Below are 23,678 nucleotides of genomic sequence, written 5' to 3' on the forward strand. Positions count from 1 at the left end.
GCACAGAAGAGGAGGGGAAGTACACACAGTGGAAAAGTAGCACACATACCTCCACGTTTCCAGAGTCTTGGAAACTGCACAGATGCTCATTAATTATGGACAGCTACAATGTTCACATTTATTTAAACAATAATAATACAAAATACAAATGAGAAAACATCTAAAACTGTTAATTATCAATACAATTGGATTTTCAATGAGGAAAACTTTCTTTAAATATGAATAATTTTAGCAAACATCAAAAACAGGAACAAAACTGGCACATGTCAAACATCAACTGGCAATTTTTTTTTCACACTGGAGATAATACATGGAAAACACTGCTCAGAGCAGTCTCTAAAAAGACCTCAGACCCAAGCAGCAGCACCAGAAGCCCCTTAGCAACTAGGAAGGTTGATTTAAAAGGCACATTCTCAAGCATACTAGGCCCAAGTTGTGTTGTATGTTATAAGCCATCAGTAAAATTTTAAATCTGGCCCAGGAGCAGATAAGCACCTAATTCAGATCTTTCACTGGGGTATTACATGTTGAAAGTGGGCTTGCTTGACTATAGCCAAGCCGCAGTGTTCTGCCCCACTTGCAGCCTCCTGCCACAAAGTTGGACTCAGGATTTATAAAACTATCCTTTCAGAGGGAGCACAACCTTTCCAGACTCGGAATACACTTGCCCATAAAACTGGTCTTACCAAGATGGAATCTTGGTTATTGGACCTGAGTTCAGACTGTGATGAAAAAACAGCATGCATCAATTTGATTCTTTTGTCATAGAGAGGCCTGGACTGCATCTCAGGCTTATTCACATTTATCTGGCATATACCTGGCATCAGTTAATTCTCAAGCCAAATACTTGCTGAAATATTTCTAAACCCAGAAAGGCATTTACTTTTATGTTTCAACAGGGTATTCTTCAGCATCCCTGGATGGGAGATTTAGGGGATACATGATTACAACTTACTGCATGTGATTCAGAGGAAACCAAAAGAGTAAGCCAAGTCCTGAGATCTCTAAAGAGTTAAAACATACCCCTCCCTACCACAACTTTTGTCCTTGGACTGTGGCTCATAGGCAACAGGTACATTCCCACTGTGGCCTCAGTTTCTCATTAGGAACACCTAATGAGGGGGAACCTTTTGCAAACCAGTTCATAATGGAGCATTAAGGTGCAAGAGCCTGCCTAATGCAACCTCATGGAAGAAACACCAGGAGCATCCTGGTCACTGCTGCTTCTTTGGGATTACCTTCCCAAACAAAGAATGGAGTACAGGATGGATCCTGTACCTGCAGCAAAGTGGCCTGCAAAAATGAAGGTGAGGTGGAGAGAAAGCAAGCAAGCGAGCACTCAGCAACTGTCATCAGCTTGAACACAATAGGCATTATGCACGGGAGAACAATACATTATTCCCCCAGCCTCACCTGTCCACATGTAGAGCAGAGATTGCAGTAACAACATGTCTACTGCCCTTTCCTCCTTTAATAAAACTGTGAGTCTGTTTCTTCTGCTCCCTGCAAAGCAAATGGGCTTATATGTTTTTTGGCCAGCAGTGGCACTGGTTGGAGCAGAGTGCCTGACCTTTATCAACAGGGAGATTATCTACATGCTTTCCCTGTCTCTATGAGAAATTCCTCCCCAGTGTAAGCCATGGAAGAGAATATTACAGCAATATGGGTTGAGAAGAGGCTCAATATTCACATATGAGTAATGACAGTTCTCCAAAATGTCCTGTCCATGACATCCCAGCTTAGCTGTCCTGAATTCAAGGCTGTCACTTCCTTTATGGAATCAATCCATCTCATATTTGGTCTTCCTTTTCTTCTTTGTCATTCAACTTTCCCTGGGCCTGATTGTTCTCTCCAGGGAGTCTACCTTCTCATGATGCGCCCAACTATGACAGCTTCAGTTTTTCCATTTTTGCTTCTAAATAAAACTCTGGTTTGATTTAATCTAGGAGCCACTTGTTTCTCTTTCTGTTGTTTCAGGGTTTCACAAAGATCTCCTCCAGCACCATGTTTCAAATGCATTATTTTTCTCTCTCTCAGCATTCTTCACTATCCACCTTTCACACCTATACTCAGCAACTGAGAATTCAATCACATGAATGAGCTTGACTTTAGTCTCCAGTGAAACATCCTACATTTGATGATCTTACCTAGTTCCTTCATTGCTGCCCTTCCAAGACTCTCTCTTCTTTGAAAATACAGCTTTGTCTGATGCCGTTGTCTATAACCATTCTGTTTCTCCATATTCTATCTTAACAGTAGCTTCTTGTCCATAATACAGTTTACACATCAGGAAAATCAAGTACTTAGATACACCCATTTTTTCCAGATCATCCAAAGCTTTTCATAATATGCAGAGTGAAAGGCTTTCCCGTAAGCAAAGGTAGATATCATGCAATTCTTTGGTGTGCTTCAGTAGCCAAGGTATATTTGAAGTATGATCTCGAGTGCCTCTTTCTTTTCAGAATCCAGCTTGGGCATCGTGCATTTCTAGCTGCATGTAATGTAATACTCTTTGCTGCAACACTTTCAGCATCACTTTCCTTGCATGGGGAATTAGTGCAATGGTATTATGGATGTTGCACTCTTTTGCATCTCCTTTCTTGGGAAGTGGAATGTATATTGAACATTTCCAGCCTGTGGGCCATTGTTTTATTTTCATATCTGCTGACATATTCTTGTTAGGATTTACACTGATTTAGTCTCTGCAGCTTGGAATAGTTCTCTAATGGTACCGTATCTACTTCAGCTGTTTTATTCTGTCCAATTACTTCCAGAGCAGCTTTCAAAGAATCATAGAACAGAAAAATTGGAAGAGGCCAAGAAGGCCATTGGTACCAACGCCTTCCTTGGTGTGGGCCTCCAAAATTAAACCATCCCTCTCAGATGGCTGCATCTTGAATGCCTTCTGAATGCTCACACGCTCCCTATCTTGTTGGTTTCATTACAATACTGCTCAAACAGTCAGGAAGTTCTTCTTCTGGATGTTCAGCCAGAATCTGGCCTCCAGTAAAGGCAGGTTGTTTACCTGTAACTGTCGTTCTTCGAGTGGTCATCTGTGCATTCACCAATTTTTCCATCCTCCATCTTCACTGCTGACAAGCTCTCTGCCCTCGCTGCCTCAATTACCTCGACTCCTGGTGTAGGTGGGAGCTGCACGGGGGTGGGGGGGACTGCGGGGGAGGGGCTGCAGTGTACATCTTGCTGGTCGCAGCCCAGGGCTGGTGGCCTTGGGGCGAGGGCCAAAGGGCACAGAGCTGTTTGGGGCCAGTGGGGCTGGGCTGGGCCAGGGACTCTGCTCCTTTGTCAGTGGGTGGTTTGGAGGGTTTTTAGGTTTTTAATATTTTATTGTATATCACAACTGAGTTGTAATTTTATTGTTCAGTTTTAATTCGTTATGAGTGGAGATAAGGCTGCCGTTGGTTAAAAGGCTCACGTCCGGAGGATTATCCCTGGTGGTAGAGTTGGAAAGGCTGGTACTGGGCAGGCTTATTCCAGGGCCACTTACATTTAGATTGTGTAGAAGTCCATCTCATTCTGCGAGTGGTGAGTCGAGCTTTATGGATGGAGTCCAACTTGTCATTGGTCTTAGAATGGAAAAGGCATATTCTTGACATGCTGCTTGGTCTCTTGTGGGAGGTTTCTGGCTCTCAACCAGGCGTGCCACCTGAGAGCCACTGCACCAACGAGCGTCCTCAAATCACAATCAATATGATGCCTTGCCATTGTCAGTTGTTGCTTAGAGAGTTGCATTGCCTCACCAACGAAGATGCAGGCCAGTTCTCTCTGCTGGTCCAGGAGGAATGCAGCAAGGGACTTGATTTTCTGCCACAAAAAGTATTGGTAGCGTGCCATTCCGACTTTGTAGCTGGAGATGCGAAGACCGAGTCCCATAGCGGAGTAGATCTGGCGGGACATCATGTCAATCTTCCTCCCCTCACAACCAGTTGGTGCAGAGTGCTCTTTGGACTGACAGCCTTGAGTGGACCCAATCATGATAGAGTTCGGTTGTGGATGTTTTAATAAGAAGGGAATGTCCTGTTCCCTGACTTTATACATCAATTCAAGATGCCGGAAGTTTGGGTGAGGATGGTTTGAGAGTTGCCAGGATTCCATCATCGTCTGTCAGAACATCAATATAAAAGGCAGAGCTACTGGGACTGCGTCCTCCTTCTGGACAATATCGTATATGTTGTCTTGGTTTGGACTGATGTGCTGTCATATGTCAATTTTGAGGGAGGATGAAATATTAGCAAGAAGTTTGGAAAAGCGTCCCAGGCTATCACCAGGTGATCCCAGGCCGCAAGTCAAAATAATCATGTTAGGGGACACTGAAGCCTGCTGAGATTCCTCCAAGTTCAAATCTGATTGGTATGGAGGGCTCGAGGAGGAAGAGCCGTTAGGAGACCGGTCAGGACAAGAGATGGCTGCAGCTGATGTGAATGGAGTGTTCCTAGACATCAATGGAGGGGTGGAATGCTGGCAACGCATTGGTGGTGGTGGGTAGGGATAGTTGTACAGAGGGTAGTAATCCCATGGATAGGCATGATCCAGCAGGTCGGGATCGAAATCTCCATAAGGTAATGGCATCCAATATCTGGAGGGCTGTTGGCTCGGAGCTTGCGGTGGGAGGAACGAGGGTGGACACAGGAAGGCTCTTGGACACACACGCCTCTGGCGCTGACTGGCCACCTGGAGTGGGGGTCGGCAATCTTGCAATCTTTTGATCAGGATCTGATGGAGGAGGCAATTCACAGATCTCCCCATCCAATATTGAGGCTTGAGCCACCGGTTCTGGCGCTCTGGGCTGGAGTGAGGAGAGAGCAGGATGCACAGGGGTGACGATGGTGGTGTCACCTGCATGACGGATTGGTGGCCAGACAGTTACGTTGTACCGAGATGATTGGCAGATTGGCAGATTGGAAGGATCCGGATGAGGCACCTGAGGGTGCTTTTTATGGCAGCGCTTGGTCTTGTCCCTTTCAGAGTGCTTTGGTTTTGTGGCCCCTCCAGATCCAGTGTGCTTCCTCGTCTCCTTATGTTTCTTAGGAGAGGGAGACAGAGTGGAGCACTAGTTTACCATCCCTGAGGTGGATGAGAGGGGATGCTCTTAGCAGAACCAGGAGTGGCAGAGGAGGCACCTGCTGTGACCTCCTTCATTGCAACCACAGCCTGGTCCCAAAGCATCTTTTTCAATCTGTTCTCTCAGTTCTTTCTAGCCTACCTAGTGAATGACTGGCAATGGCTACATTTATCCATTCAATGGCCCTCTCCAAGGCAGAGGAGGCAGAGAGAGGAAGTTGTTGCACACTGTTGCAAAACAAGGGAAGGCCTGGCTGAAGCTGCTTTCTCTGTAGCCTTTCACTGTGCAGGAACACTTGGGGGGGTGGCTCTGCTGCTTAAAAATCCCCTGATCATGGACTGGCTTGCCAGGCATCCTCCTGGTGAGGAAGGGATGGCAGCCACCCTAGCCAGGGAATGCTGATGAAGCCACTACTCATTCCTCTCATCTGCACAGGCATGTACACATTCACATACACATGCAAACTAGTAACTGAGGGAACAGAACATTCTCCCTAACTAACAACAGAGTCTCCACGACAAAGGAAGAAGAGTACAACACACATTGCACTTTCACAATATATTTTACAGATGCAATAGCTTTGGGGCAACTGGGGAGGGCGAAGAAAAGTAGGAATCCAGGGAAGCAGTAGGCAGTTTGCTTTCTGCCCACCACTGCCAGCTGCAACTGGCCCTCCAGCACTAATGCTCAAATCAAAATCAGCTGCTATTGGGGTTTTTTTTAAAGGTAGACAGTTCCTTGACAAGAAGTTTATACCTGATGATCTACAAGTGAAATTAACTTTTGAGGGCTTGATGCTGACAAGAGGTAGTATCTGCAAAAGGTCAATGAACAGAAAACATTACAAAATGCTATAGAAGAAACAAAAATTAAGCCAGGAAGTTGCAAAAGGATGTTTCAAGTTTCTTCTCTTAGCATTTTGCTTTGTTTTTGGTTACAACTGACTGGTAGGTTACTCAGTCATATGTTTTACTTTTTCATTTTACCTCCAAGGCCTCCATTGCAAGCTCTGGTGGATTATGATAGTGGATCTTCTTGGGATAGCGGGCTGCTTCTTCATGCAGAAAGTGACCTGCCTGCTTGTAATGAAAAAGGTAGACCACCGGAGGTTGTTTTTGTTTTTCTGCAATCTTCCCCAGCATGTAGTGGATCAGCCACTCCTCTTCATCTCCATCCCCCTCGCAGTGAGAAGCTGAAGTGAAGCAGTGCCTGGCTGTCTCCAGCATGCTGTTCCGTCGTTCTTCCATCTGCAAGAGGAAAACCACTTATGGTCAAAGAGCAGCAGCAGGAGCCATCTGTGATGGCTGATTTAGCATAGTCAGTCATTACAAACCTATGGTTAAGCTCTCACCTGCTGCACCACTTCTGATGGCAATTCTGACTTCCACTGCTTAAGCTGCCTAGATGCAAAAGAATGCAGAGCATAGGAAATGGTGCCATATTCAATCCATAGGGAAAGGTTGGAACCATCAATTTCAAGGGCTCTTTTGAAACAGTTCAGAACTGGAGTGGAGTGCTTCCAAATCAGACTATCACTCTTCAATTCATTGGAGTTCAACTTGTCTTGAATGCGACTGGCCCGAGCCAAAGCCATGCCAGCCCAAGAGTCAAACCTGAAAGAGTAACATGTACCATCAGCCAGGAAAACCCTTTTCGATTTTTGATCCAGCTAAGAACAGAAGAAGAGATTTGCTGGGACCTTTCTGGTCCAAAGGCTCTCTAGTCCAACATTCTATGCCAACAGTAGCCACCTTCAACAGGGAGCCCACAGCAGAACATGAGAATTAACCTCATACTTTCATTTGGGTTCCCTAACAACTTGCATCCAGAGGCATACTGCTGATAACCTTATTCTACCCCTCAATTTGTCAAATCCCCCTTTAAAACCAAACAAGTTGGTGGCCATCACATCTCATGGCAGCAAATTCCATAACTGATTACTTCCTTTTCTCTGCCCTGCGTCTCCCACCACCCAGATTCTTCAGATGACCCCCAGTAAAGGAGGATTTCTCCTTCCTCCATTCCCTGCACAACTTCCTAAATGTCCAACACAGTCCTACAACTGACCTGTTAGGGCAGATGCAGATATCATGCATGTAGAACTTGATGGCCTTGGACTGTTCTTTGTTCTTGAAGTGGTAATCAGCCAGGAGGTAGTACAGCTCTGTCACAACAGGAGGAGAAGAGTCTGCACCCTCTGGAAGAGCTGGAACCTAACAATAAAGAGAAACACAACATTTGTGCACAAGTTCAGTGAACAGGTAGGCAGGCTTACGATAAAGACCTTCTTGCTTCATCCTTTTCTATGGGAGGAGAACTCTTCTAGTATAACAGAGAAAAACCTAGAATACATAAGATGCTGACTCAGAGAATAGCCTACCAAAATATAGAGAAAAAGCACCAAGACAGGAGAAAAGAAGCCATTATCAAGACTCCAATTATTTTAACCAAAGTCAGAGAAGCTTTTGGCTCTTGCCTCTTGGCAGAGCAGCGGAGCAGCAGAGGATGGGAAAGAGTGCTGAGGATGGCCAGGGGACTGGTGAACACAAGGTAGGAGCTGGGCAGGGGGACAGCAGGGGGACAGGAGCAGCAGAGAGGAAGGGGTGGGGCCAGAGAGGCTAGAGGGGCCAAGAGGAAGCAGGGGGGTGGGGTCACCAGCCTGAGAGGCTTATAAGGCATCGTTCCTTGTCTGCATCCCTTAGCTGTGTCTCAGGCTGCCCCGCAACTCCCTTCCTTGGGGGCAGATTTGTTTTTTTTCCTAATTTAAATTTTATTTTATCCTTGTGTGTGTGGGTGGGTTTTTGTATGCAAGAACTAAGCGAGTGAGGACAGACAAGGTGGGGGACCAAGGTAGGGTCTCTGAGGGGTTCCCAATGGCGGGCCATGTGTTGCTGTCCACTGCGACAGCTGCGACATGTTCACGCTTCTCTCCCAAGAGAGGCAAGGCCTCCTCCTTCTCCTGGCACTGAACTGGAGCTGGGAAGCAGGTTCTCTCCGCTTGGGGAGACTGGGGCTGCTGAGGCCTTGGGGGTCCAGCAGGACCCCCAGCCTGGGACCACAGGGGGCTGCTGCAGGAGAGGCGAGAGCCAGGGCACAGCTGCCTACCACCACTGGCAAGAGATGGCAGTGGGTGATCGTCGTCGGGGATTCCCTGCTGAGGGGCACTGAGGCGGTGGTGTGCCGCCCCGACCTTGAGGTGAGCATTGGACATTACAAAGGTACCAGGCCCTGATGGGTTACACCCAAGAGTACTTCAAGAATTGGCAGGCTTAGTGAGTCCATGGAGAATGACAAACAGATTCCAAGATGGAGGAGGATGTTTGAGAGGAGGAGTTAGATTGAGAATCCCCTTGAGAAATTTGTCAATTAGGGGATGTGAGTAAACTGAACATCCTTGAATATGAATGTGAAAGGCTGAGATAGCAGCCATATAAACCTTGAGAGTAGGAGAGGCCTTTCTTATATAGTGAGTTCAAGAACAGAAGGATTTGAACTGGAGAGGCTATGACTGGGGGAAAGTTATGTTGGTTTGCAAAAGTAGTAAACACTGCCCACTTTGTACTGTATGACCTGTGAGTATGGATGAAAGGAAGTGTCTAAGACTAGCTTAAGGTCGGGAGTTATGTCTGTCAATGGGACAAAGTCTGTTGAATTCTCCATGCAGTGTGTTGGAGTGTTGACAGGCTGGGATGGACTATCTTGCCACGATCATGTGAGAGGAGGTCATGTTGGTATGGTAAATGAAAGAAAGTCTTGTTGGCTAGGATGAGTAGGAGGGGAGTGCTGTCTGGGCCACCATGGAATGATGAGGATGGCATTCATATGTTCCTGAGAGATCTTTGCGAGCATTTTTGGAGTCAGAGAAAATGATTCCATTTCAACAGATAGAATAATTTCCTGCTTAAGATAGGAGAATGGTGTTTCCAAGGGAGTGAGTGCCTAGGCTGGCCCTTAAGCAGAAATGGTCACACACCATGTTGTATTCGATAGTGAACAGGTCTACCTGGGGAACACCCCAACGATTCCACAGGATTTGGGGGACTGTGGGGTGGAGTTCCAACTCGTGACATTTGGTGAAAGTCCTGCTGAAGGAGTCTGCGAGGACATTACTGGTACCTATCACATGAAGGCAGTCAAAGAGGTCTGCTTGGTGGTACATCAGTGCCAGATGGTGGTGGAGAGGGAGGCAAGCTGGTTTGACCTGGTTCCACTCTGTTTGTTTATATATGCATTGTCTGTGAGTCCTCTGACATGGCAACCTCAAACATGAATCTGGAAGGCAACAAGGGCCTTCTTGATCACCAAGAGTTCCAAGAAATTGGTATGGTGGCAACCTTCTTGGAGGCTCCATCTGGCCTGAATGGTAGCTTGGCTGCAATGAGCACCCCATCAAAGGAGAGAGGCATCTGTTACAACAGTCACTTGAGGGTCCTCAGGAGAGAAATGGGCTCCAATTGCTGTGTTGGCCTCTTCTGTCCACCAACATAGGGACTTAGGGACCCAAGGTGGAGGAGAAAGTCTGGTATGGTGTGGTTGAGTTGTGGTATTGAAAGATCCTAGGAACCACAGTTGAAGAGGTCTGATAAACTGTCAGGCTAGAGGGACAACTGGGATCGCCAAGGACATCAAACCTAGGGTTGTCTAGGATTAATATGGGAGTTGGTGATGGAGTGTCAATCAGTGAACTGACCTCTCTGGTTTGTTTGTTTGTTTATTTCCCCAATTTATATCCTGCCTTTTTCCTACAAAGGGCTCAAGGCAGCTTACATCATTCTCCTCCTCCATCTTCTCCCCACAACAACAACCCTGTGAGGTAGAGGTTGGGCTGAGAGTCTGTGACTGGCCCAAAGTCACGCAGTTGGCTCCATGGCTGAGCGGGGACTAGAACCCAGATCTTGTGAGTCCCAGTCCCATGCTCTTTAACCACTATACCACAGACACTCTGTCTCTCGAGAGGAAGGCTTTCACTGGTACCGTTTTGAATCTGGCTTCGATGAAGCTGATCGACTGGGTAGGAGAGAGGTGAGATTTGGCTGAGTTAATATAGAGTCCAGGACAAGTGAGCAGACAGCAAGTAAATTCTGTGGCTTTGAGACAGGCTTCTTGAGAGTGGGCTACAATAAGCCAGTCATCTGTGTAAGAGTATATATGACTATCATAAAGACAGACGTAGGCACAAACAACTGCCATGCATTTGCTGAATACATGGGGCGGGCTGTTGCTAACCCAAAAGAAAGAACTGTAAATTGAAAAGTCTGGCCATTTACTTGAAAACGGAGAAGATGCCTGTAGGATCCCTTGATTGCGATGTGAAAATATGCATCCTTTAAGGTCAATGGATGTGAACCATACATCCTTGGAGAGGAGAGGGAAGATGGGTTGTAGAAAGACCATCCTGAAATGTTTTGGTCGGATATGTTTATTGAAGGAGTATAGATCCAGGATAGGACGAAGACCTCAGTCCTTTTCAGGGGCCATAAAATACCTGGAATAAAAATCAGGGGTATTAGGTGGTGTGCGTTCTATAACTTCCTTGTGAAATAAGGTGAAGATTTCATCTAGGAAGGGAAATGATGGAGTAGTCCATTTTGGTACTGTGAAATGAGGGAGAGTATGAAACTCGATACAGTACCCATGGGCAATAATAGATCAAACTCAAGAATCCAAGGTGATGGCAGCCCAGGAACAGAAAAAGGACTGGAGATGATGGTTGAAACAAAGGGGAGAAACAACAGGCATTTGAAAGAGGCACAGGTGTCTCCTGAAATCGTCTACAAGATGAATAGATCCATGTTAAGGGATCCTGGTGCCTGGGTTCCCGGCAAGTGGCATGCAGTGACCAGAAGGCGTCAGAGCTGGTGGCAGGGATCCTGGTGCCTGGGTTGGGTGGTAGTATGTCTAGTAGTAGTGGTGGCAGGTGTCCTTGACTGGTAAGCATAAGAAGATCTGTGTCATTTACGAGAAGTATATGGCTTCTGGGGCAGCATCTGATTGAGTCCCATGTGGTGTGCAGTACTCCTAGCTTTCTGGACAGAATCCATACAATCATCTGTGGTCTCATGAAATAGACCAGCACTGTGAAATGGCATATCCTTAATTTTTGCTTTTGCTTTGACAGATAGTCCCGATGACCAAAGGCATGCGAAGCCATGTGAGACCAATTGCCCCAGCCATGTTCCATGCGCCATCCTCTGCTTGATGTCGAGCTTGGTGTCTGACCAGGTGAGTGGCTTCATTTTTAATCTCGTTTGCTAAGTCCTGAGCAGCTTTTGGTAGAGAAGAGAATAGGGATGCAATCCTATCCCAAAGCATGAGGTGGTACCTAGACATAGTGGCTTGGTAGTCGGCCATCTTTATGGAGAGAGTTGCAGATGAATAGAAGCAACGGCCGTCTGATGGAGTGGCATGTTCTCTTCTGGAGTGGGATTGAGCAGACTCGACAATAATGGAATTTGGTCAATGGTGATGAAAAAGAAACTCAGCATCTTTTTCCTGGTCTCAATACATATTTTTGAGTCAGCAAGGTGGAGGAGCTACTGATGCCAGGGATTTCTGCTGGTGTCGTACTGCACATGATGGTAACTGATTGGCAGACTCTGCATAAACGGCTTCAAAGCCTGGACCTTTCGCTCTGGTAGGCTCCTGTCTGTAGGCTCCTGTCTAGGGTTAAGTCCTAGACTATGAGTCATGCAGAGGACCTGAGAGAAAAAAAGTCCCAAGTTCTCTCTGGTGTCCATGAAAAATCAAGTGTCATTGTGGAGATACTTAGAAACACAGAAACAGAGCGAGTCAGAAGGGGCCTCCCGGGCCATCTAGTCTGACCTCTGGCACCAGCCGGCTCCACTCACGACATGCCCACCATGTGCACGTCCAGCCTATCCTTGAACACCCGCACCAATGGGGCCTCAATGACCTCTCGTGGAAGCCCATTCCACACCCTCGGGGTCCTGACTGTCAGGAAGTGCTTCCTGGCATCCAAATGGAACTTTGGCTCCGAGCTTGGCTCTGTTGTAGTGTGTCCTGCCTTCCTCTGCAGGGGAGAACAGGTCTCTACCCATCTCCGTGTGTCATCCCCTCACATACCTGTATGTTGCCAACGAGAGTGAAAGTCAGGAGAGGACGCTCCTGAGACTGAAGTGTATCATCCTTGCTCTGAATGGTGTTCTGTTCTGTGAGTAAGGTGGCTAGGTAGAGTAGATGGAGGTCGTCTATTAGAGAAGCAAATTATTTTAGTGGGGTCTCAGCTAGTCTCATCAAATGGGATGCACAGACTAGGACCTGATAAAGGATTGTGATCTGAATCCGAAGGGCTCCAATGTGACCCTTCTTGCCTGGAATCAATGAATCCCCATCGTTCCACATAATAATCGGTGTTGAAATCCCCTTGATATCTTAAGGGGGTTTAATGTCTTTTATGCAAAAGGAATTGAGAGAGGTGTCTATGCCTTTGCTGTTCTGATTGGGGGAAACACTCAGAACTGAAGGTGAAAGAGAGAGCTGTTTCCGTACAGAGAAATGATCAGATTTAGGAAGCTGAGCTGGAGAGGGATCACAAATCTCTCCCTCCGACACCAAAGTGCTTCTCAGAGGCTGGGAAGAAGGCTCCTGAGACTGCCTTGGAGTTGGAACAGAGGGTCTGCTTTGCTCTTGTAATGGCACTGCATCTCCAGTACACAGGAGGCCAGCTGGTAGTGAAGATTCTGTGCATGTCTGGGCACTCTTAATGTTCCCCTTCTCTTTGCTAAGAGAGGGTAAGGGTGAGTGAGTGATTTAGATGCTAAGGGTGAGTGATTTAGATGGTTTCACCTTCTTGTCTTTTGACACTTTAGGAATTTTTGCCAGTGGGGAGCCAGTGTCTTTTGCATGGTTGTAGGAGGAAGCTCCAACATAGATGGTCGTGGATCTTCTGTGTGTAGGGTGTGGCTCCAAAGCTCAGCTTTCAGTTGGTCAGCTCAGTGTTTTCTTGCCTGCTTAGTGAAAGCTTGGCAATGATAGCAAGAATCAACAACATGAGATTCTCCCAAGGAAAACAGGCAGAGAATGGCTGTCTCTAGGAAGGAGTTTGCTGCTGCACATGGTACAATTGCGAAATGGAGCCTTGAGTGCCATTTTGTCTCTATGATCAGGCGTGATGAAGAATAGGGCTTAGCAATATACTGGCTAGAACTCCCACTGTCAAAGTTAGTCTTACATTTTTGTTTTTTGTTTTGCTTTGAGCAGAACAGTATGGAACAAGAGGAAGAAGGAGACCTGTGAACAGGCAAGAGTTGTCAGAGACAAACAAATTGTAAGGTAAGTAGGAAAAGAACTTCCTGATGCACTCATGATGGCGGTCAAAGAACTGAGGTCTTGACAGAAGCCCTGCCCTTACACTAGTCACGTCTGGGACTGGGCTCCTGCCAAATATTAATTAATCAGCTTCGGAATCTTCCCAAAACTGCTCCACACATGCATGAAGAGCCCATATGTGTGATGCACAGAGACCACAAAGAATAACAGAACTCTGCAAATCCCAAAGAAAGAATCAAGCAGTTTCTCCCCAGCATCACCTTCTGGAATCCATCGTCCAAGCAGGAACAAAACTACCACAGAGCGCAGCCCCCCTATCTATTCCCCAACAGTGGAAGGATACCACTGTTGGTGGCACTGAAAACTTCTGAAAGATCCAGAGGGGTCAACAGGGTTGCACAGGGGTTCTTCTGTAAGGCACCCAAGACAGTTTTCAGGCTTGAAGCACAGATTAGTACATCCATTTTACTCTAGAAAATATTGAGGTGGCTGCAGATGAAAGCTTGTCTTCTTTATCACCTTTATCACCTGAAGCATCACCCATGAACACAGTGATGCTCCTCAGATACCTCAGAGTCTTTGAAGAGGCCCATGAATTGTTCTTTCCTCCTGAGAAGTCAGAAGCAGTCTCTCATGGCATCTCATAGAATTCTAGCCTCATAATCTTTCGTTCTAGCCTTGTCTAAGTTTAAAATTTCCACTCTATAAAGCCTAGGGGTCCTACACTAGCTGTAATACAAGGGACATTTGGCTTGTAGAGGTACCTTATCTGACCTGCAGGAACATGGGCTGTCCTGACAAACCTTTCCTCTAGCCCCAGCTCCCTGAAAACTATTAGGGGCTTGAGGAGCCTAGGGAGAACAGGATTGCACAAAGTGGACAGGATTACACACCAGGGCAGCTCATTTAGTCCATCCTCCAGGTGGGGCAGCATCCCTGATTAGGGGACTTCCTTTCTGGCTTCTTTTCTGGGAAAGATAGAAAATCCCTGTAATATTATCAGGATGTATTTCTCTTATCTATTGTCCTTTCTGGCCAAAGAGTAAATTTTTTAAAAGGATAAATATTCTTGAACTCATCCATCTGCTTGCATGCAGCAAAGGGTCCAAAATACAAGAAGAAATGGGGCAGACTACTCCAAAATTTTATTAAAATGGAAGATCTTGCATTAATGTACTTTATAAAGTGTGTTTGTACAATTATATACTTGTTGTGAGTCGCCCCGAGGCTTTGTTGCGATGGGGGTGGCATAAAAATGTTTTAAATAAATAAATAAATAAATAAAACTAATAGAAGATAACTTTGCATGTCTGACTAGAACCAATGCATTCATCTTTCTGGCACCAGGTTAAGACTCTTCACACCCAGGCATATGATAGCATATGATTTATGTCAGTTGTTTCTAACAGGTCCAAAATCCTACAGTAAATGTTTAGCTGTTTAAATTGGGTTAACTTTTGAAGGTTAGAAATTTTATATTCTCTTGTACTGTGATGCATATTTTTTGTTTAGTTCCAAGAGAGCATCAGCTATTGGGCAGTATAGAAATAAAATTAATAAAATACCAGAAGGCAAAGACTGTCCAAGTAGAGTTTAGAGCAGGGCTGCTGCAACTCAGGCTGGTGGACAAAACTGAGCCTGCCTGGAATCCTGAACTTGCCCTGCCAGGGTTGCTCAGATGGGTCAGCCACCTCCCCTCAAGTGGCAGTTTTCTGGCTTCTGCATTCTGAAAGGTTGAAACGCCCGTCCTGAGGTTTTGCTCTTAAACATACTGGTGCTGTTGGCCCTGTTCTCTTGGGGATTTGCTTCCACCCACCCCTGGAATGTGCCTTCTCCTTCCTGCTGAACAGAAGAAGTTCACCCCATCTTCACTGTCTTATCTGTTCTGTTCACAGCTGGCCCATGGGAGGAGTCATTCCTATCATCTGACTCACTGACAGGCAAAGGAGATATAGAGTCCCTTCAACTTAGCTCCCTGGTCTTCACATCCTTGCACTGATCCTGACTAATCTTTTGTTTCTGAGAAGTGCTTTCAGTGGGGCAGCCAGACTCTCCCTCCCTCCCTCCCTCCCTCCCTCCCTCCCTCCAAGGTAAGTATCTCATAGCTGTGTCCCTCCAATATGCCTTGTGATACACAGACACTTCTCCTAATCTAGCTGACTAATAAGTGATGGGGTTGTGTAGAGAAAACCTACCTCAGGATCATTTTTGACTGGCAGCCAAAAAATTGGAAAGATGGCAACAGGTGAACTGCTCTTGGAAGGTCATTCCATAGATGGGATGCAGCCAATGAGAAGGCCCATCTTCTATCTGTCATCCTCCTTACCTCCTTGGAGGATGGATCTCACAGAAGGGCCTCCTCTCCCAATCTTAGGGACCAGGTAGGTACATATGGGAGTGGGGGAGCCTTCAGGTATCCTGAACCCTAACTGTTTATGGTTTTATGTTTCTTGTTGTTCAGTTGCAAAGTCATGTCCAACTCTCTGCAACCCCATGGACCACAGTATGCCAGGCTCTCCTCAACTATCCCCCAGAGTCCACCCAACCCCACGCCCACTGCACCAATGACTCCATCTAGCCATCTCATCCTCTTTTTGCCTTCAATCATTCCCAGCACCAGGGTCATTTCCAATGAGTTCTTCCTTCTCATCCGTGGCCAAAGGATTTGAGCTTCAGTTTCAGTATCTGTCCTTCTAGATAACAGTAAGGGTTGATTTCCTTTAGGATTGACTGATTAGATCTCTTTGCAGTCCAAGGGTCTCTCAGGATTTTAAAGTTGTAAAAATCAATAAATAAAATCAACAATTAAAATGACGTTTAAATAAAAAGGTCTTGGCCTGGTGCCGAAAAACAAATAACGACGGTGCCAGGCGGACCTCTCTGGGGAGCGCATTCCATAGGTTGGGCCCCACGGCAGAGAAAGCCCTCCTCTGAGTACTCACCCTCCTAATTTCCTTCACTGAAGGTTCTCAGAGAAGGGCCTCTCCCGCTGATCTCAGGGGGCGGGCAGGCATATATGGATGTAAGCGCTCCTTCAGGTAACCAGGACCCAAGCCGTTTAGGGCTTTATAGGTCATCACTAACACCTTGAATTGGGCCCGGACTTAAATGGGGAGCCAGTGAAGCCGACGGAGGACTGGAGTCATGTGAACATAACGCCCAGTCCCCGTCCGCAACCTGTCAGCTCTATTTTGGACCAATTGAAGTATCCGGACCGTCTTCAAGGGCAGCCCCACATAGAGCATGTTACAGAAGTCAAGGCGGGAAGTCACCAACGCGTGTGTCACTGTCGCCAGGCAGTCATACTCCAGATAGGGGTGCAGCTGATGGATCAGCCGAAGCTGAAAGAAAGCGCTCCTCGCCACCACTGTCACCTGAGCTTCCAGCGAAAGCTCTGGGTAGAGGAGCACTCCCAAGCTGCGGACCTTGTCCTTAAGAGGGAGTGCAACACCATTCAGGACAAGATCAAAGTCCCCTTCTCCAAAGCCCGAGCCGCCTACCAACAAGACCTCTGTCTTGTCTGGATTGAGCTTCAGTTTATTGGCCCTCATCCAGCCCATTACCTTGGCCAGGCACCAGTTCAGTACAGCCACTGCCTCACCTGGATTGGTTGAAAACAAGAGGTAGAGCTGGGTATCATCAGCGTACTGATGATTCTGCAGTCTACACCTCCTGATGACCTCTCCCAGCGGTTTCATGTAGATGTTAAATAGCAAGGGGGACAAAATGGAACCCTGCGGAACTCCATGGCATAACTGCCATGGCGCAGAGCCATAGTCCCCCAGCACCACCTTCTGGAATCGGCCATTGAGATAGGAGCGGAACCACTGCAAAGCAGTGCTTCCAACCTCCAGTCCTGCTAGCCTATCCAGAAGGATACCATGGTCGATGGTATCGAAAGCTGCTGAGAGGTCCAGGAGGACCAACAGGGATGCTCTCCCTGGCTCTCTCCCTGCACAGGTCATCATACAGGGCAACCAAGGCAGATTCAGTGCCATACCCGGGTCTGAAGCCAGACTGAAATTGGTCCAGATAATCAGTTTCATCCAAGAGTGCTTGGAGTTGTCCTGCCACCACCCGCTCCAACACCTTGCCCAAAAACAGGATGTTGGCCACTGATCTATAAGTGGTGGTCATCTTTGGATCCAGGGATCCCTTCTTTAGGACTGGTCAGACTACCGCCTCCTTTAAAGGGGCAGGTACCCGGCCATCCCTCAGAGAGGCGTTGACAACCTCCCGGATCCAGGTCCCTATCCCATGTTTGGCGTTGTTAAGTAGCCAAGATGGGCAAGGGTCCAATAGGCAGGTGGTGGGATGTACTCGTTTCTCCCACCAATCTTAATTCTGACTTGTGATTCATCCAGCCTGGCATTTCTTTTGCATGATGTACTCTACATCAGTGTGGTGTAGTGGTTAAGAGCATGGGACTGGGACTCAGACGATCTGGGTTCTAGTCCCTGCTCAGCCATGGACCCAACTGGGTGATTTTGGGCCAGTCACAGACTCTCAGCCCAACCTACCTCACAGGGTTGTTGTTGTGGGGATAAGATGGAGGAGGAGAATGATGTGAGCTGCCTTGAGCCCTTTGTAGGAAAAAGGCAGGATATAAATCAATCAATCAATAAAAGTTAAATAAGCAGTAAGACAATATACAGCCTTGCCATACTCCTTTCCCAATATTGAACCAATCAGTTGTTCCATGGTTTCTCAGGAGACAAGTAAGGTAGTCTGGTACTCCCATCTCTTTAAGAGCTTTCCACAATTTGTTGTGATTTACACAATCAAAGGCTTTAGTTTAGTCAATGAAGCAGAAGTGGATATTTTTCTGGAACTCCCTAGCTTTCTTCTAAGGGATTCTTGCCCACAGTAGTATACCTAATGGTCATCTGAATTAAATTCACCCATTCCTGTCCGTTTTAGTTTGCTGATTCCCAAGATGTCGATGTTCAGTCTTGCCATCTCATGTTTGACCACATCCAGCTTACCTTGACTCATAGATCTTACATTCGAGGTTCCTATGCAATATTGTTCTTTACAGCATTGGACTTTCCTTTCACCACCAGATACATCTGCAACTGAATGTCCTTTCAGCTTTGATCCAGTCGCTTCATTATTTCTGGCACTACTAGTACTAGCCCTCTGCTCTTCCCCTATAACATATTGGACACCTTCTGTCCTGAGGGCCTCATCTTCCGGCGTCATATCATTTTGCCCTTTAGAATTTTCCATGGGGTTTTCATGGAAACTGGAGTGACTGGAGCTGCTTGGCCATCACCCGCTCGAGCACCTTGTCCAGAAAAAGGATGTTTGCAACTGGTCGATGTTTTACAATGGCCCCCTAGGTCCAGGTTTGTTTTTTTAAGGAGTGTTCTTATCACAGCTTCCTTCAAAGAAGATGGGGACACTCTCAATGAGGCATTGACAAACTTCTGGACTCAGATGCAAACTCCTTTGCTAGCTCTCTTGATAAGCCAAGATGGGCAAGGTTCAAGTAGACCAGGGATTTTCAACTTTTCCACAGCTGGAATTGGTGAAGCACAGCTAGCCCTTGTGCCGGTCTGTGACAAGCAGGATGTGGCCCCCCGAAAGGACTGGTACGAAATCTCCCATGAACCAGCAGCAGTCCATGGACTGGTGCTTGAGAACCACTAAAGTAGACCAGTGGTGGCATGAACAGAACCAAGTGCCTTGTCCATGTCATCAGGCTGCTGAATCAACTGAAACTCATCCATCAAAGTCAGATAAGATGGTACTCTGGACACCTCTCTCAGTGAGGCTAGATCAACTGTAGAGTCCAAGCCATGATGTATCCAAGCAACTTTTGTCTTCAAAGTGAGAAGTAAATTAATTACAGCAAACAAGCAAGGGTTCAGAGGTCTCAATTGGTGTTCCATTATCTAGGAGATCCCGAACCATATGGAAAAGTTCAGCTGAGCAACACTGAGAAGAAGCAATTGAAGTGGCAAAATGCCACTTTTATTGCCAAGGAAGAGGCTCTGCAATGATCTCTAAGCCATGTTCAGTCAGATTTGTCTCAAGATCTCCTCATCTACTCTCTAGTTGACTCTCCTCTTGCTTCACTGCCCTGAGCTCAGTTTTATAAAATGGAGCTGGTTGGGCTCTGTGAGATGGAAGAGGATGCTTAGGAACAATCATGTCAACTGCCTGAGTCATCTCCACATTCCACAGAGCAACTTGGACTTTGACAGGCACACCAACCATGTCAGCTGAATATTCTTCCAGGGACCTCTGGAAACACTTTAGATACATCAGTCTCTGGGGGTAGACCAACTTAATGGGTCCCCCATCCTTGCAGAGGGAAAATAGTGCCTATAGTCTAAACCTCACCAGAAAATGGTCAGACCATGACAACAGGGTTAAAGTTAGTCCCTCCACATCTGAACCACATCTGCCAGATCTGTCGAACAGACCAATTACTAAGTCTGTCACATTTCCTGCTTTGGGCGGATGATGTGTGGAAACAGCCCCATGGCTGTCATGCAACCATGAAGTCTTGAGCCACCCTGGAAAAGCAGTCTTGGCATGGATGTTCAGGTCCCCGAGAGCAACATTCTGGAGGTCCTCAACACAGAATCTGAGAATACCTCTGTCAGCTCAGGCAGGGATATTGCTGGGTAGCAAGGTGGGTGGTACAGCAGCAAAATTTCTAATCTGAGTGCCCAATATTAGCTACAAACACTCAAACTTAGCCCCTGATTGAACTGGAAGACTGCTGAGAGAAAGTGTGTTTTTATAGACTATGGGCACCCTCCCTTTCCAGCCCTCCAAGTGATGCAGGTGTTGCACCAAGTACCAGGTGGGCATAGCTGTGTGGGCAGCACAGGGCCCCAGAAGAAGTAGCGGGACGCCGCTGGCAAACCCTGCCCCTGGGATGATGTCTGGAAGGGACTGCAGGTGAGATGTTCGTCTGTTTGCTCAGCCATGCCTCACTCCTCTCCCCTCTGTCTCCCTCTCTCCTGGCAGCAGCCCCTGCCACAAGGTCGCTCCAGGTGAATGTTGAGCTGGCTTGAAGTCGCAGGTGGCAATGCATTGAGACACTGGAGCAGCAGTGGCAGCAAATAAATCTACTAGCTTTTATAAACATATCACTTGTAAAGGAGCAATTGATTAATTAATTCAGAGGAAGAAGAGATTATTTCTTTGAATATGTTTCTAGAATAGTGAAAAAGAATTTTCACCAGTACTGGTCACACAAACTCTTTCCTTCTTAGCTAGCTGTTGTTTTCCTACCCCGTATGTGAGAGCATCACCTGTGGGGTGGTACAGTAATGCAAAAAATAATAAAGTTTCAAGTATCAACATGCTCCTCAACTCAGGTGAGAATGGAGGAGCTCCAAGTTGGAACTTCGTTTGGAAACCAAAGCTTACCCTAGGTTCTGCTGAAGAAGCAAGAAAGATACCAGTTTGCAGAAAATCCACCAGACCTGCAATAGATTTGGGAGGCGGAGGAAAGGGAAGCAGTTTCCCTCTCCTTCTATTTCCTGTTATTCATCTTACTGCAGAATTGAGACCTTTGTACCTTGCTCATAGTGCCTTCAATGTAGCTGGCAACTTCCTCTAGCTTCAGCATGGGCTTATCTGTTCGAGGGACAATAGTCGCCATTTTTTTCAGAAGGTTGGCCAGGTCAGCAGAAACTGTGCTGGTCTTGTAACTGTCAAATTCAGGAAGGGTCTTGGGCTTAAAATATTCAAACATGAATAATGCATCTTCCCATATCAGGTCCACCTTGGAGAGAGCAAGACAGTTTTGACATTACCCAAAATGCACACAGGAAGGTAAGCAGCTGCTTCATACCAAGTCAGACCATGTGTACATCTGACCAATACTATCCAAGGAAGAAATCGCCCCCTTTCCTACACCTGATCCTGCCTCAGAAAATGTCTCTAACCGTGTCTGGATGTATCTCTGTTTACACTGCCTGAGATGGGGAAGCCCAATTTCATTATATTTTGCTATGCTACCCATGTATAAAACAATCTTGACTCCAAAGTCCCAGGAGAATGGACCTGCTGAAGCCATTGTTCAGACTTTGTCTTGCAAATACGGGCACGTATTTGAGAACAAAGAGAAGTATCACAATTGAAAACTGAATGAAGTGGTGTCTTCCAGATGTTTTGGATATCTCCCATCACTATGTCAGTTTGGCCAACAGTTAAGGATTATGGTGGCTACAGTCCCAAACACTAGGAGCATACTGGGTTGCCCAGCCCAAGATGGCCAACAAAGCTCTTGTGTTCTAGCTCCTGGTACAATCAGGTCCAGAGAGAGGCCTGCCTATCTTTGTACATCAGCATTTTCTCTCTGAGGGCACACTGGACTATCTCACCTGCTGTGTGGAATGTTCTTCCAAGTACCGTGCTTTGCTCTTTTTGCTTGGGAAACTATATAAGCAGTAAAAACACTGCTCCAAAGCAGTCTCCAGCTCCTCTTTGTACGGATGGGTATCTTCAGAGGTAGAAGCCAAAAGTTCTTTTTGCAGTACCCGCACCTAGAACAAAGAAAAAGAGACACTGATGAAATTAGCCACCAATGCTTATAGAATCATAAGATCAGTACAGTTTAGAAGGAGCCAATAAGGCTATCAGATCCAATTCCCTACTCAATGCAGGGTTCCAAGTTAAGGCACCTCAAACAAATAGCTGTCCAGCTGCATCTTGAACGTAGCTACATTTTGAATTTTTCCAGAGTGGGAGATCCATAAACTTCCTAATTGGTTCCCCCAGCATATTGTTCTACCAGTCTAAAGGAATGAATACGTGTCAGCTTATTTTCATGTTATGCATTCTCATCTGAACAGCTTTTGTTGAGCTGGATCCATATTTAGACTGCAATCAGATACAAATTTACTAAGAAGTAAATTCAAAGAGACTGACTTCTGAGTTTCCATGTACAGCATTACACATTAAGTCAGATATAAGTAAATGTAAACATAAGTTGGCTCAAATCCAACACATCTGTTAAACAGCACAAAAAATGTATATCTCAATGGGAATTCTTTGAGAATTCCCATATCCCTTCTCAAGAAAGGTATCCTATCTGCTATGAAATGACACCCAGGTTCAATCAAAAGATGGAGACTTTTCCATATGAGACATACAGAAAGGTGAGAGTAAACTTTTCACAGATGAAGATCCAAATCATTTGTTCATGGGACAAAAGAATGATAGATGGAATGGAACTGATTCCATGATACAGCAATAGAACATTAGTATTATTTCTTATAAGTAACCCCCCAAACAAGATATAGAACAATATTTAAATAGAGCACATATGAAAACTATTGTTGACAATACAAAGGGAAATTCACTTTCTGCCTGTCCCCAGTACATCTTATTGCTACAATGAAAAGATTTTTAGCAAAGATGATGAATGCTACATTTGTAGGAGTTAGGGGTGCAGGACCCCTGCAAAAGTAGAAAAACTGTATCTCTAGGGAAAAACAGCTAATATCTCTTGAGTCTTCACACCCACTGAGAGACAAAACAAATAAATGAGGCTCACTAGTACTGAGACAAAGAGCATGAGGTTCCCAAACAGAGTGCACATTTCTTTAGCGATATCTGCGTCTTCCATTTTTGTGGTGTCCTGCACCCCTAACACACTCAAATGTTGAGGGCCAACAGTCAACCTCAGTTAAATGAAACTGCAGTAACTGAGACAGAGGATACAGGGGTCCTGTGGATTTAGAATAAATATTCACACACAGTAAGGTATTAAAATTTCGTCATACAGTACAGCAATTGTATGTTAATTCTACCTAGATTTTTTTCCCAAAGGTTTTTGGATTAGACATGCAATTAGCCCTTTGAGATGGAAGTATGGGCCACTATGTGACTTGACTTATATGCTTTTTATCAACTTCTAATAAGGGACTGAACAGTAGAATCTGTCACTTTAAGATATGCAATAAGGAGGGGAAGCAATTTTCCCTGGCAAAATTAGGAGATAGATTTGGGGCTGAACATTGCAAGAAATGCAGAATTAGATAGGAGAATATTTAGGTAAACATTCAATTGCAGAGAGTCCAAGACAGAATTGTTTAAAATCCCCAAACAAGATCAAAATAATTTATGGTTGGGGCAGGACAAGTGCAGGTGTCATAATTAAAAAGGAGCTCATAATATGTATGCATTTTTATTATTTTTATTATTATTATTATTAGAACATTTCTATGCTGCCCCTTGCCGAAGCCTCGGGGTGGCTTACAACACAATAAAATACAATATAAAAATAACAATATAAAATTAAAATTAATAATATAAAATAAATAAAAAATATAAACGATAT

General features: G+C 45.8%; 1 protein-coding gene across 14 annotated transcripts in view; it reads right to left on the reverse strand.

Moving 5' to 3' along the window:
- The window catches only part of CABIN1 (calcineurin binding protein 1), a 257,074-nt gene that overhangs the window by 117,956 nt on the left and 115,440 nt on the right, over positions 1–23,678 (reverse strand). For all 14 annotated transcript variants that reach the window (XR_006416074.1, XM_044444094.1, XM_044444096.1 and 11 more), the window contains 5 exons: positions 21,718–21,879; positions 20,910–21,116; positions 7,148–7,293; positions 6,432–6,693; positions 6,067–6,327 (listed from right to left, as the gene is read on the reverse strand). Coding sequence is in view for 13 of the 14 variants with exons in the window: in XM_044444094.1 (XP_044300029.1) it covers positions 6,067–6,327; positions 6,432–6,693; positions 7,148–7,293; positions 20,910–21,116; positions 21,718–21,879 (1,038 nt within the window). In the remaining variant the exon portion in view is untranslated. The remainder of the gene's footprint in view (positions 1–6,066; positions 6,328–6,431; positions 6,694–7,147; positions 7,294–20,909; positions 21,117–21,717; positions 21,880–23,678) is intronic.

This window comes from Varanus komodoensis, unplaced genomic scaffold, assembly GCF_004798865.1.
Source record: "Varanus komodoensis strain SLA01 unplaced genomic scaffold, ASM479886v1 scaffold44_1, whole genome shotgun sequence".
Classification (NCBI taxonomy): Eukaryota; Metazoa; Chordata; class Lepidosauria; order Squamata; family Varanidae; genus Varanus; species Varanus komodoensis.